At 44.6% G+C, this 14,289-nt stretch overlaps 1 protein-coding gene across 1 annotated transcript in view; it reads left to right on the top strand.

The window, feature by feature from the left end:
* Window positions 1-14,289, top strand: part of LOC119949834 (dedicator of cytokinesis protein 2-like) — a 381,064-nt gene that overhangs the window by 318,640 nt on the left and 48,135 nt on the right. The window contains exon 42 of the mRNA XM_038771675.1: window positions 3,603-3,681. Within this exon, the coding sequence (XP_038627603.1) occupies window positions 3,603-3,681 (79 nt within the window). The remainder of the gene's footprint in view (window positions 1-3,602; window positions 3,682-14,289) is intronic.

Here is a 14,289-nt window from a genome sequence, read left to right as displayed (position 1 = left end):
GGACTCACAATCAAAGAATTCTTCTTTCAGGAAGACACCCAATCTCACATCAGCATGAGGGCATATTACAAAGCTTCAGCACAGGCCACAGCAACCTCTAGAATGATGCATCAAACTGCATTTCTTTCAAATATGTGATTATGTCTGTTTTTGAAGATAGCACTCCTAGTTATTATGTGTGGGAGTATGGCTGAAAGATCAGTGTGAGACTGACATACGCTGCCGTAGTTCGCATGTAGGGAAGAATCTGTGCTACACTAATGGGTTCGACCTGTTTTCAAGCAGTCATAATAGTAGTAGAAATAGTAGTAATAGTAGCAACAGCATTTATTGAATAACCACGGGTATGGTGGACTGAACTAGGTACTTGGAAAGTATAGAATATCAAAGTGATATGTTTCCTGTCCACCAGGAGTTTACACTATTATGGGGGAGACCGACGTAAAAATATTACCAGCTGGATTGGTCGAAAATGAGTGCTAAGGAGGCAGTAAATATTTTTTCTTCCCCATCTCCATGAAGGCTTAGCTCAAGGAGTGTAGCCCCTCTCCTTATTGCCGCCCCACAAACTGGTCTGTCCCCTCCAATGGTCTCCGACTAGCTTATTGGTGTTTTGCACTGTGGGAGACTGTCCTCCACTATTTCTTTAGATCATTTATTTTGACTTCCTCACATTCCTGTGCCCCTTTCAGTACATCATACAGCAGTTGCTTAAGTCCCCTGCTGTCCATTCTTGATAATAATTAATAATAATCATGTAATAATAAAGACTGTGAGCTCTCTGTGGGACAGGGACTGTGTCTGACCTGCTTACCTGAGAAGCAGCGTGGCTTATTGGAAAGAGCACAGGCTTGGGAGTCAGAGGTTGTGGGTTCCAATCCCGGCTCCACCACTTATCAGCTGTGTGACTTTGGGCAGGTCATTTAACTTCTCTGTGTCTCAGTTACCTCATCTGTAAAAAATGAGGATTAAAACTGTGAGCCTCATATGGGACAACCTCATTACCTTGTATCTACCACAGTGTTTAGAACAGTGCTTGGCACATAGTAAGCACTTAACAAATACCATCATCTTCATTATTATTATTATTATTATCTACTCCAGTGCTTAGTACAGTGCCTGGCACATAGTGAGCTCTTAACAAATAGCATTTCAATAATGTCAGCCATCTGCACTAACATGGTGGTGACAGTCACCAAGTTGGGGTCCTATGCCAACAGTGGTCCCTCAGCTTTCTGGTAACAATCAATAGCTCCCATAATTTGGTGACTTTACACATGGAATTTGTTGCCCACTGGGAAGAAGGTCCTAGAGTGCCTCTGAAAAAATGCAGCCCTCTATGTTGTAAGTGGATGGTTGTTAATAAACAAGCCTGGTTTTACAATCACACTTTGTAGGCAAGAGGGAACTAGAGGCAAAAACATTTCTGTAAAGCAAGGACAGTGGTCGCACGGATGGTAAATTACAGTGGAGAGATTGATTGTGCCTTGTCTTCCTGAGCTCGCTCCAATGGGCAGCACCACAGAGAGTAAAGTCCAGGTAATTATGTTCATACCGCTAAGCAGTGGAGGTTTCCACAGCTTTCGAATACTAAATGAAATATCACCACCAAGTCTGAACCTTTTCTAATGTCCTGTGGGCCTGGCCAGGGGTGGGCAGGGGAGAGCAGGAGTCACAGAAAGCCAGGGACACCTCAGCATACATCAGACAGCAGCGTTGACAATGGCACCCTCACCTTCTTCTGCAGAACAGTTCTGCTGATCAGATGGAGGGAAAGCCCCACCATATTCAATCATTCACTTGGTCTCACTGAGTGCCTATGGAGTGTTGGGTTCTGGACTAAACGCTTGGAAGGGTACAACAGTAGCAGAAAGGGATTTCCAGAAAGGGGAGCCTGAGGCTGCAGGTGCAGTAGGAGAGAGCAGATGCTGTCTTTCATTCATCAGTCATATTTATTGAGCGCTTACTGTGTGCACAGCACTGTACTAAGCGCTTAGGAACTACAAGTCGGCAACATATAGAGAAGGTCCCTACCCAACAACGGGCTCACAGTCTAGAAGGGGGAGACAGACAACAAAACAAAACATGTAGACAGGTGTCAGAATCATCAGAACAAATATAATTATAGCTATATGCACATCATTAACAAAATAAATAGAATAATAAATATATACAAGTAAAATAAATAGAGTAATAAATCTGTACAACTATATACAAGTCTTTCAAGCTGGAGTTGGGGAAACAAAAGCAGTGACTTGCTCTATTGGTCCTGTAGCAGCCACTGCACATTGTTGGGTTGGCGTGTTGTCAAAGTTCCAGAAAGATGCTACTTACCTGGGGAGGGCCAACCTGCTTCTGGCTACCATGCATTTTGGAAAGCTTCTCCTTGATGTAATCCAAGGACTCTGCCGGAGAGTCCCATTTCTCTGCAGGAATTAGGAAGCCACCTGTCCCAGTGGAAATAATAATAGTAATATTAATGGTATTTGTTAAATATTTACTATGTGCCAAGCAGCGTTTCAAGCATTGGGACGGAAACAAGGTTATCAGGTTGTCCCACATGGGGCTTCTAGTCTTAATCCCCATTTTACAGATGAGATAACTGAGGCACAGAGAAGTTAAGTGACTTGCCCAAAGTCACTCAGCTGACAAGTGGTGGAGCAGGAATTAGAACCCACGACCTCTGACTTCCAAGCCTGTGCTCTTTCCACTAAGCCACGGAAAGAGGATGGGCCTGGTATCAGGGGACCTGCATTTTATTTCCTCTCTGCTACCTATCTGCTGTGCAACCCTGGGCAAGTCAATTAATCAACTAGTCAATGATATTTATTGAGCACTTAATGTGTGTGGAGCACTGTACTAAGCACTTGGGAAAGTTTAATAGAATAAAGTTGGTAGGTGTGATCCCTGTTCACAAGAGCTTACAGTCTACAGGGGGAGAAAGACATTCAAATAAATGAAGGACAGGGGAAATAGTAAAGTTTAAAGATCAATCAATCAATCAATCATATTTATTGAGCGCTTACTGTGTGCAGAGCACTGTACTAAGCGCTTGGGAAGTACAAGCTGGCAACATAAAGATATTTACATAGGTGCTGTGGGGCTGGGTTGAGTATTCAAGTACTTAAGAGACAGAGAGCCAGGTGCATAGTTGACTCAAAGGGGAGGGCAGTTAGGCAAATAACTTCTGTACCTCAGTTTCCTCCTCTGTAAAATGGAGAGTCACATTACCAGTTCTCCTTTAGACTGTGAGCCCCATGTGGAACAGGAACTGTGCCTGACCTGATTGTCTTTCACTTTCCCCAGTGCTTAGTTCAGTGCTTGACCCATAGTAAGCACTATGTCACTGTTAATAATAATAATACAATAATAATGATAATTACTGTGCAGATTTATTTGGATTGTCTGTGTGCTATTCTGCCCTCACTCATTGAATGCAAGGTTCTTGTCTGTTCTTCAGGGGGACCCCAGGAGCCTGGTATATAGAGGTTTTGCCTAATTTCCATGTGAGAGACTGGAGGTGGAGGATGGGAGTGAGAAAACAGCGAAGAATGAGACTGTGGCAGCTCAAGGCTCAATGTTCATTGTATTCTCTCTTCCAGAGTGTTCTTGAGAGCCATCAACAAGTTTGCAGAAACCATGAACCAGAAGTTCCTGGAGCATATGAACTTTGAAGTCCAGGTGAGTGTCAGAACAACACATCCTGTCATTGGCGTCAAGCTTCTCTTCCACCTTCACTGGTTCAGAGTGTTGCCTGTGGCTCTGAATCCAAAGGCTCCTTTTAAGTCATTCCCCTTTTGTTTCTTTCCTGTTAGATTAAGCTCTTTCCTTGTCTCACCACTCCATCAGAGGCACAGTGTGGTATGAGACACCTTTCCATCCAGTGTTTGGCAGGGGAAAGCATCGGGAGGCTTAAAGAACTCAGATACTGAACACTTGATTAAAGGACAATTAACTGAGCAGAGTATAAAGATGATGGCTCTGAAATGAATTTAGTCTTAAATTTAAATCAACATTGAAGAATCTCAGCCTAGCATGTCAGAATGGATTCCACCATTTAAAATAAATTACAGTTCCTCTCATTTTACCTTAGAGCTGTAAAGACAACAATGTGCAGCATTGGAAAAGCGTATTCAGTTTTATATAGTTGTCCTCTGTGCTCAAAGAAGATGCCACTGAGTTCTCCTGTGGGTGGGTATGTTTGTAGTTGAAAAGGCTAATCAAGGGCCCACAGTTCTGGTCATATCAGACAGACACAAAAACAGTCCCCAGTCATTACTATTATTATTATTTTTGTTGTTAAATGCTTACTATGTGTCAAGGGTTGTTTTATCGCTGGTGAAGATAGAAGTTAATCAGGTTGGACCCAGTCCCTGTTCCAAATGGGGCTCACAGTCTAAGTGGGAGAGAGAACAGAGATTGAATCCCCATTTAACAGATGAGAAAACTGAGGCGCAGAGAAGTTGAGACCTGTCTAGGGTCACGCAGCAGGCAAGTGGTGAAGCCAAAATTAGAACTCAGGTCCTGTAACTCCCAGGCCTATGCTCTTCCACTTGGCCATGCTGCTTCCCAGTTGTGTCAGTTTCTCAATTACAACCCAAGGACAACTTGACAGCAGCAGACAAACCACCCAAGAGGCTGTCTCCAGCTGTTGCTCTGCACTCAGTAAACACTCAGTAAATACCACTGAATGATTGATTGATTGCTCACAGACCCGGCATGTGGTTTCTATACAAAGCGATCTAAGTGTGGACCCTGTCTGGGGCTCCTGGGGCTCTGGTGAGGCAGCTGGATGAGGGCTTCATTTGTCTGAGACAGTGGGGCAGGAAGATAAGAGACCAGGATAGGTCATTTGTCTATGAACCAAAGTGAGGTCTGATGCACTTTCTCTTAGACATGAATGTCTTTAGCAAGTGTGGACTCCATGGCTGATTTTTTCTTCCGTTCTGGAACAAGATATCTTTCTGATTATTATGGCTACTGCATAGGTTGCTTGTCTCCCCTTTATGAACGGGACTGTGGGAAGGGAACAGGTCTACCAAATCTGTCATATTGTACTCTCCCAAGTTCTGTTTACATGACACATAGTAAGATTCACTCAATACAATTGATTGATTGAGTGATAGGAAGGACATTATCAGGAGCACGCTGGCCCAATATAATTGATTGATTGGAGGGACATTAGCAGGGTGTATGCAGGCCCAATCCATAGCCTTCCACAATTCAGGTACTGGGAGGGGTGGGGGCTTTCTCTGCCCCTAGTAATTCTGGGGTATGTAGTCCTAGGGACTCAAAGGACGAGCTACTTGCACATTCCAGAGTTGCTTGGAGTGGCATCGTAGTATCTCTGCTGTCATTGGTGCAGGTTTCCCTGGCCTGGCCATCCCACGGTGGTCAGACCTGCAGTGGAGGCATAATACCTCGTTCAGGTGAGGCAAGAGAGACACCTTTGCACCAACTGGGGTACCAAATTCTTGGGAAACAGACAGATGTGCTTGCTGTCCACTGACCAGAGCATTCACATGGTTCACATGAGCAGCAAGTCAGGTCTTTCCTCTTTTCCTTCACCAGGGAGTGGATCCGGGCCTTTCTTTCTAAATTTTTGAAAAAAAAAAAGTTATCACTTAAAGCTGCTGTGAACAGGGGAGCAGAGAGAGGAACGTTCAATCCTTCTGTGTATTTGTGTCAGATACCTGCAGGCACATTGTTCTGTGAGACTGAATATTCAAAGATGTTATTGCTCCATTGCCATTGCTCGGGGCAGCTTCGATCTACACACCTGGAGTCTGTGTGAGTGACTGATTTTGTGCCATGGGAGCACAAGCTGGTTCATTCACAGTATTTGGATATTTGTCGTTATGGCTGAGTATCCTCTTTCAGCAAAATTCCATTTTACTTTTCTCCATGTTGCGGGGCTGGTGTGGGGAGCGGGCCTCTCCCCAGTCCTCAAAATCCTCCAATGGTTTCCCCTCCCCCTCTGCATCAAGTAGAATCTCCTGGCCATTGCCCTCAATCAGTTCTTTCCCCCTACCTATCCTAGCTCCTTTTCCTTTCACCAACCTACTCACTGTATCTCTGTCTCATCTCCCTTGCCATTAACCTCTTTCTCATGTCCATGCTCCTACCTAGGCCTCCCCTCCCGCCACTTCAGATCTGTCAGACCACTACTCTCAAAGCCTTACTAAAATCACATTTTCTTTGGCAGGCCTATCCAGAGTAATTTCTCATTTTCCCCCACCCCACATATCCTCCATATATATAAATATATATATTGGCATTTATTAAGCACTTATTATGTGCAAAGCACTGTTCTAAGCACTGGGGAGGTTACAAGGTGATCAGGTTGTCCCACAGGGGGCTCACAGTCTTCATCCCCATTTTACAGATGAGGGAACTGAGGCCCAGAGAAGTTAAGTGACTTTCCCAAAGTCACACAGCTGACAATTGGCGGAGCCGGGATTTGAACCCATGACCTCTGATTCCAAAGCCCATGATCTTTCCACTGAGCCACGCTGCTTCTCCATCCTACTGAATCACCTATGCGTTTGAATCCTCACCTCTAAGCCCTTTCTTTATGGTATTTGTTAAGCACTCACTATGTGCCAGGTGCTGTACTAAGCGCTAGGGTAGGTATAAGATAGTTTGTCAGGTTGGACACAGTTCTTATCCTACATGGTGGGGCTCACAGTCTTAATCCCCAGTTTACAGATGACTGAGGCACTGAAAAGTTAGGTGACTTGCCCAAGGTCATACAGCGGACAAGTGACAGAGCAGGAATTAGAACCCAGCTCCTTCTGAATCACAGGCCCATGCTCTTTTCAATTGGCAATACTGCTTCCATAGTGTTCCCATTGCACCTGTAACTAGCCCTTATGTCTGCATCTTTAAACTCCATTCTTCCCCCTACCTGTAATTTATTTTAGTTTCCATTTCCCCAGTAAACTGTAAGCACCTTTAGGTCAGGGATCTTGTTTACTTATACTACTTAACTCTCACAAGTGGTTAATGATAATAATAATAATAATAATTATGGCATTTGTTAAGCCCTTACTATGGGCAGGGCACTGTACTAAGTGCTGGGGTGGATACGAGCAAATCTGGTTGGATACAGTCCCTGTCCCACATGGGGCTCACAGTCTCAATCCCCATTTTACAGATGAGGGTACTGAGGCCCAGAGAAGGAAAGTGACTTGCCCAAAGTCACACAGCAGACAAGTGGCAGAGCCAGGATTAGAACCCATAACCTTCTTGCTCCCAGGCCCTTGTTCTATCCACTATGCCATGCTTCTTCTCTGTACTGGTTAGTACAGTACTCTGCACAAACTAAGCATGTTAATACTACTATTGATTTATTGATTAAATGAATGTTTAGCTACCTGGGACCTTGCATCATTTCGGACTATAGCTTCTTTCTCCTAAAATGACAGTTCAAGCTTGGTGGATTGTAAGCTCCTTGAGGACAGGGATTGTGCATTCTAAATTTCTTGGATCCTATCTAATAATAATAATGATGAGTGAGTGATGAGTATAGTGATGAATACTTACTTAACAAATACAGTACTGTACTAAGCACTGGAATCCCAGACTGAGCCCCCTCCTTCCTCTCCCCCACCTCCCCTTCCCCATCCCCCCACCTTACCTCCTTCCCCTCCCCTCCCCACAGCACCTGTATATATGTATATATGTTTGCACATATTTATTACTCTATTTATCTTACTTGTACTTCCCAAGCGCTTAGTAGAGTGTTCTGCACACAGTAAGCGCTCAATAAATATGACTGAATGAATGACTGAATGAATGCATATTTATTTTATTTGGTTTAAATGTTTTGTCTTGTTGTCTGTCTCCCCCTTCTAGACTGTGAGGCCACTGTTGGGCAGGGACTGTCTCTATATGTTGCCAACTTGTACTTACCAAGCCCTTAGTACAGTGCTCTGCACACAGTAAGCAGTCAATAAATACGATTGAATGAATGAATCTATACAAGATAATCAGGTTGGGCATAATATAGTAGGTGTCCAGTAAATGGTTGAGGGAAAATGTTGGCAAGGGTAAAGAGTTTGACCTCAGGACACTTTGAACACTGGACAGCTTCTTTGGACATCTCACCCAACTGAAGACTAGTTGGTCAATTCACAAAAAGTGGGGCCAAGGTAAAGAAACTCTCTGGTTTCTGGAGAGAGGGAGGGAGGGAGAGAGAGACAGAGAAAGAAAAATAGTGATTCCCTAAACTTCAGAGTCAAGAGAGGGCTCCATGGGTTGTAGCCTGAAGAAGGAGATTATGGAAAACAGCAACTGTCTAATGAGGCTTTGGTTAGTGGAGAATTATGACAAGTTTCACAACCTCAGAGTCATTTTTCAACTTTATCTTTGCTTTCCTCACCCAGTGGGATGATGAGTCAATTCCCTGCACCCTGGTTTTAGCATTCTTTGTGTCCCTTGGTCTGTTGTGTTAATTAACCATTGGATAGCAGCAGGCACAGATTCATCATGATGATGGGGGTCCATCTTGGGCAACTACTGTTCAGCAGATAAATTTGCTTAACACATTGCTCCTGGATGGAATTTAACCTCACAGGCCACGTTTCCTCCGTTCCTCATTCAGCTAAAGCTCCAAGTATATGTGGGTTTCTTGGTCTCCTTCACTTCAGTGGAGCTCAGGAAAGGTGGAATTCCACAACCAAATTTGGCTCAAATAACCGTGGAACACTGACTTGGGAGTTGGGATGGAACTGGGGCTCTGTAATTTATGCATTTATATTAATGTCTGTCTCCCCCTCTAATAATAATCATAATCATATTTGTTAAGCACTTACTATGTGCCAGGCACTGTACTAAGCACTGGAGTAGACACAAACGGATACACAGTCCCTGCCCCACGTGGGACTCATAGTCTCAATCCCCACTTTACAGATGAGGGAACTGGGGCACAGAGAAGCAAAGTTACTTGCTCAAGGTCACACAGCAGACAAGTGGTGGAGGCAGGATTAGAACCCATGACCTACTGACTCCCAAGCTTGTGCTCTGTCCACTCTGCCATGCTGCTTGTGTGCAGGGAAGGTATCCATTTATTTTTATGTTGTATGCTCCCAAGCACTTAGTGCTCTGCACACAGTAAGCGCTCAATAAATATGATCAACTGACTGACTGAGTCTGGCTCTGGGGTGCTAATACCAACTGTGTCACTTGCCAGGTGTGTAGCCTTGGCCAGGTCACTTAACTTCTCTGTGCCTCTTGGCAAATTCCTGCAAGCATTTTACATCCACAACCCATTTCTGGCTAAAGTGATGCGTGGCAGGAAAGGACTTTCCCAGCAATTCATCTGGGCAGTTGGATTTTTGTCCGGGCCATTTTACTGTGCTTACACTTGGGCAGGCAACTTGCAGTCTGAGTTTCTCCCAAAGAAATAAATAAAGAAAGAAATAATAATTCTCTCAAAGTTATCTGTGATTTTCCTCTTGTAGCTAGCGGTTCCCACTATCTGTGTTCTAACTGGAAGATGTGTGGTTTTCGAGTTTAACTGGAGAGGAAACACGTTTCGAATTTAAAACCTTGTCAAAACGGATATGTCTCAAGTGTCTGAAGAGATTATTCAGGTCTGCTGTAAACTAACAAAACTCTAAAAGGAAAGCTACCAGGTTCTTTTATGAATCTAGGTTCTTGGGTCAGGACTTTGTAGCCTGGGGATTTATGGAGGGAATTCATGCCTTTTGAGAGTTGGCTATGCCATTTTCTCTCAGTACAGTCAGACAGTATTGATCGTAATGTCCTTCTCTCTGTGTTGGGCAATCAATGTTCACAGGTAATGGGCCCAGGTGGCCCTCAAGAATCCTGCACCCAGTTTGCAATTCCCCCCATCCCCAGCACCACTCCCTCCCTGCAAACATTCCAGTTGAAAACTCTACAAATGGCCACTCTACTGAAGGCCTCCATCCTACCCTTCATTTCTTTTTTTTGAAGATTTGCCCTGAAGCAGTGTAGCCTAATGGATAGAGCAGTGGGCCTGGGAGTCAGAGGACCTGCGTTCTAATCTTAGCCCTTGTCTGCTGTGTGACCTTGGGCTAGTCGCTTAATTTCTCTGTGCCTCAGTTTCCACATCTGTAGAATGGGTATTCACTACTTGTTCTCCCTCCCCCTTAAACTATGAGCCCCATATGGGACAAGAACTGTGTCCTCTCTGATTGGGTTGTGTTTACCCCAGTGCTTAACACCTTAAGTTGCATTTAGAAAGTGCCCAAGAACTATCAAGTTATTATTATCATTTTTATTAATGAAGTTGTGGAAAAAAACTACACAATTTAAATTTCTGTAATCAGTGGGACCCTATAATACAGAAGAGAAGCATCTTGTACTTTGAAGATATGAGAAATCCCGATTCCACTACATTTCTGCTATGGTTCCTTGGGCAAATCACTTTACTTATCTGTGCCTCATTCCCTTATCTGTTAAATGTTTCCAACCTGATTAACTTGTATCTACTCCAGTACTTAGAACACTGCTAGGTACATAGTAAGCCCTTAAGAAGAACATAATTATCATTATTATTATTACTAGTAATAAAAATAATTGTTTTCAGTTCCTGAATGGATTTGAGATGACTGTGATTGGTGCACTTTCCTCAAGCTCTGTCTCAGAGTCAGGGCCTGGCAAGAACAGTACTGAGGTCTGATCCAAACTGGCTCATCTGTTTTCAGAGTGGCAACTTCTGTTGTCCATGCTCAAGTTCAGAGCATCCCACTTTGCTTTGCCCCGTCTCTGAGGAGTTATGATGAGTGGAGAATCTCACTTCACTGCAGGGCCATTGGTGGGTCTATTTAATGAGACCAGTTACAGTCAAAGCACTTTAAAAGCAGTTGGAAAAACAGCAGTCATTTATTTAGTACAGTCAGGATGCAGCGTAAATAAGAAGCATGTATTTGTAATTTGGGTCAACCCTGCTAAACACCCTATGCTGCATGTCTAGGAGAGCCGACTGCTTTCTTTCCCACTGGGCTGTGATCATTTATCTGGCCACCTCTCCTCCTCGGAGCTCCTTTCCGTATCTCCATCATCCCTGCCCTTCTCCTGGCACTTCCTAGCTACATGCTTTCCCATTGTTCCACACATTTTCCTTTCTCTTCAGTTTATTTGCCCTTCTCACCCACTTGCTCTTCCTAATCTTCATCTCAGCCTGGTTTAGTGGAAAGAGTATGGTCCCAGGAGTCAGGGAATGGGATTCTAATTCCATCTGTGTTATTTACCTGCTGTGTGACCTTAGGCAAGTCGTTTAACTTCTCTGTGCCTCAGTTTCCTCACCTGTAAAATGATTAAATACCTGTTGTTCCTAATGATAATAATAATAATGATAATTATGGTACTTGTTAAACGTTTAATATGTGCCAAGCAATGTTCTAAACACTGGGGTAGATACAAGGTAATCAGGTTGGACACAGTCCCTGTCCCACATGGGGCTCCCACTCTTATGAGGTCCAGAGAAGTTAAGTGATTTGCCCAAGGTCACACAGCAGACATGAGAAACCCAGGTCCTTCTGAGTCCCAGGCCCATGTTCTATCCACTTAGCCAAGCTGCTTCTCCCTTAGACTGTGAGCTCCATGTGGGACAGGGACTGTGTCCGAACCGATTTATCTTGTATCTAGCCCAACACTTACTTCAGTTCTTAGCACATAATAAAGTCTTAAAGAGTACCTAAAATATTATTATGAATGCAGTTTCTACCCACTTCACCAAAACGTCTCCCAACCCCACTTTATTCAAAACGATAACCGATGTCTGCGTACTTCCGGAAGCTTCCCACGATTGATGGGGCAGGGACACAGCCTCCTCTCTTGTTTGTTGTACTCTGCCAAGCTCTTAGTACAGTGCTCTGCACCGAGGAAGCGCTCAATAAATGCCACTGATAGATTGATTCCCTCATTATCTCTCCCCAGAATCAGATTAAGGGTGCCAGTAGGAGAGGAGGGAGAATTTACAAGCCCTCTCTCTCCTCCATGTTATAAGGGCTAGATGAGAGACCCTGAGTTCCTTTACTTATATATTTAATTACTTCCAAGCTAGGCTACTGCCTGGAGCTAGGGTGGGAGCTTGGAGCCTATCTTGAAACCAATTAGAGCGCTGAACTTCCGTGAGCCGCTTGATGGGATGCAACTGACACAGAACCACACTGGCATGTCCAGAGTCTCCAGATATGGGCCTTTGGAGCAGCTGCTGTGGCTACAGTGATGCAGCTCAGTTTGATAGCTAGGAACTAACAAGCAGAGAAAAACAGGGGGGAGAAAAGGAGTTTTGGGCAACTGCTACAAAATCTAAATTCCTAGGAGGATGCTGCCTTGGGTATGTCTGTATAGCATTTAGCATATTCTGGGTGTTCACCCTATAAGCTCCTTGTGGGCAGTGATCATGGCTTCCACCTCTGTTTTATTGTACTCTCCCAAGCGATTAATGCAGTGCTGTGCACACAGTACTTTTTTATGGTATTTGTTTAGCACTTACTATGTGTCAAGTACTGTCCTAAGTGCTGAATAGAAACAAGTTAATCAGGCCAGATATAGGCCTGTCCCACATGGGGCTCATAGTCAAGAAGGAGCGAGTACAAATATTGAATCCCCATTTTACAGTTGAGGAAGTGGGGGCACAGAGAAGTTCAGTGACTTATCCAAGGTCACACAGCAGGCAAGCGGCAGAGCCGAGATTAAAACCTAGGGCCTGTAGCTCCACAAGGTCATGCTGCTTCACAATAAATACCATTGATTGATTCATTCATTCATTCACCCAGACTCTTCTGAGGGCTCTCTGATAGCCTGGTCAAGAATTTCTTACTATTCATCCCTCATCTCAGGACTACGTAATCAACAGAAAACTGATCCACTATTCCTATCTTATAGATGTGGGAACCGAGGCCCAAAGGTTGTGAATTTTCCAGGTCACCCAGTAAATGAATGGCATAGCTGGGGTTCTGGGCAGCAGGGGAAGGCTCCCTCCATTGCTCTATGATCTTCTTGCTGCCACTGAAGGACAGAGGAGGCAAGGTGCCGCTGGATTATTGCAGAAGCGGATTAGTCTTCCTGCTCCAGTCCAAGGCCAAGGAGGGAGGAGAAGCCAAACTTTTAAAGTTTTTATAAGCTTGCCTACAGCTGGCCTAGAAATGGTGGGGCATAGAGATAAAAGAGAATAATCTGTCCGTGTCATAGCACATGCAGGTCAAACCCTATGTGGAGAGTCTGGGCTGAGGGCCAAATTTATAGTGTGTTCTACTTGTTTTTCACATTTCTCTCCTCTTACTCAGCCAGTCCGGGGCTAGTTCACTCCCCATTGTAGCTTTGTTCCTCTGAGCATCTCTCCTCGACTGTCCCGGTGCTGTGCCTGCCCCGACTGGCAGTGGGCTGAAACAGGGAACCCAGGGCCGGGCTGTCAAGGGGGAGGCAGTGTGTGTCTGGGGACCTGTCCACTCTGGGGCAGTCTTGGCTTCTGTCCACAGGAGCTCTTTTTTTTCTCTCCTGCTAAGCCTAACTGGGCCAGGCTTCTCACCCAGCCTTTCCTGAAACAGGGAAATTGCCATTCTGGAATCAAATAGATGATGGCATCCAGAGATGATAATCACTGCTGAGAAAAGGAAAGGGGTAGGGATTCCATTTCTCTTTACCTGGGCCAAGGGCAATAGGAGAATGGCATGGTCTTGGGTATTAGGGGGTCAAAGAGGGGAGATGAGACTTCAAGCTCTTATTCCTGACATGACTGTGTGGCCCAGGGCAAGCCACTTCCTGCTCTAATCCCTCTACTCCTCACTGCTCTTTGTACCTCAAGATGATAATAACAACATTAATAATAATAAGTGTTTACTATGTGCCAAAATCTGTACTACGAATTGGGGTAGATATGAGATAATGAGGTCAGGCACAGCCTCTTTCCCACATGGTGCTCACAGTCTAAGTAGGAGGGAGTAGGATTTAATCACCATTTTACTGATGAGGAAACTGAGGCCTAGAGAAGTTAAGTGATTTACCCAAGGTCAGAATAGGCAAGTGGCACAGCCAGTATTATAACACAGGTCCTCTGATTCTCAGGCTTATGTTCTTCCCACTAGGCCACACTGGTTTACATAACTCCTCATCTACAAAATGAGGAGGGGAGATGTGCTGCAAATAAGGAAAGTCTCTGGACAGGGCTTTGGCACGGTACTATGGCAGCATTAGTACAGTTGCTGTGTGGCCAGGGATCATGTGCAGCAGAGGACTTGGGTGAACAGCAGTCAGTGGCAGAGTGTTGGGACACTTGCCTTTGTCAGCTCCCCT

The sequence above is a fragment of the Tachyglossus aculeatus genome, chromosome X1, assembly GCF_015852505.1.
Source record: "Tachyglossus aculeatus isolate mTacAcu1 chromosome X1, mTacAcu1.pri, whole genome shotgun sequence".
NCBI classification, from domain to species: Eukaryota; Metazoa; Chordata; class Mammalia; order Monotremata; family Tachyglossidae; genus Tachyglossus; species Tachyglossus aculeatus.
The sequence above is the reverse complement of the archived record's forward strand: the minus strand, read 5'-3'. Positions and strand labels throughout refer to the sequence as shown.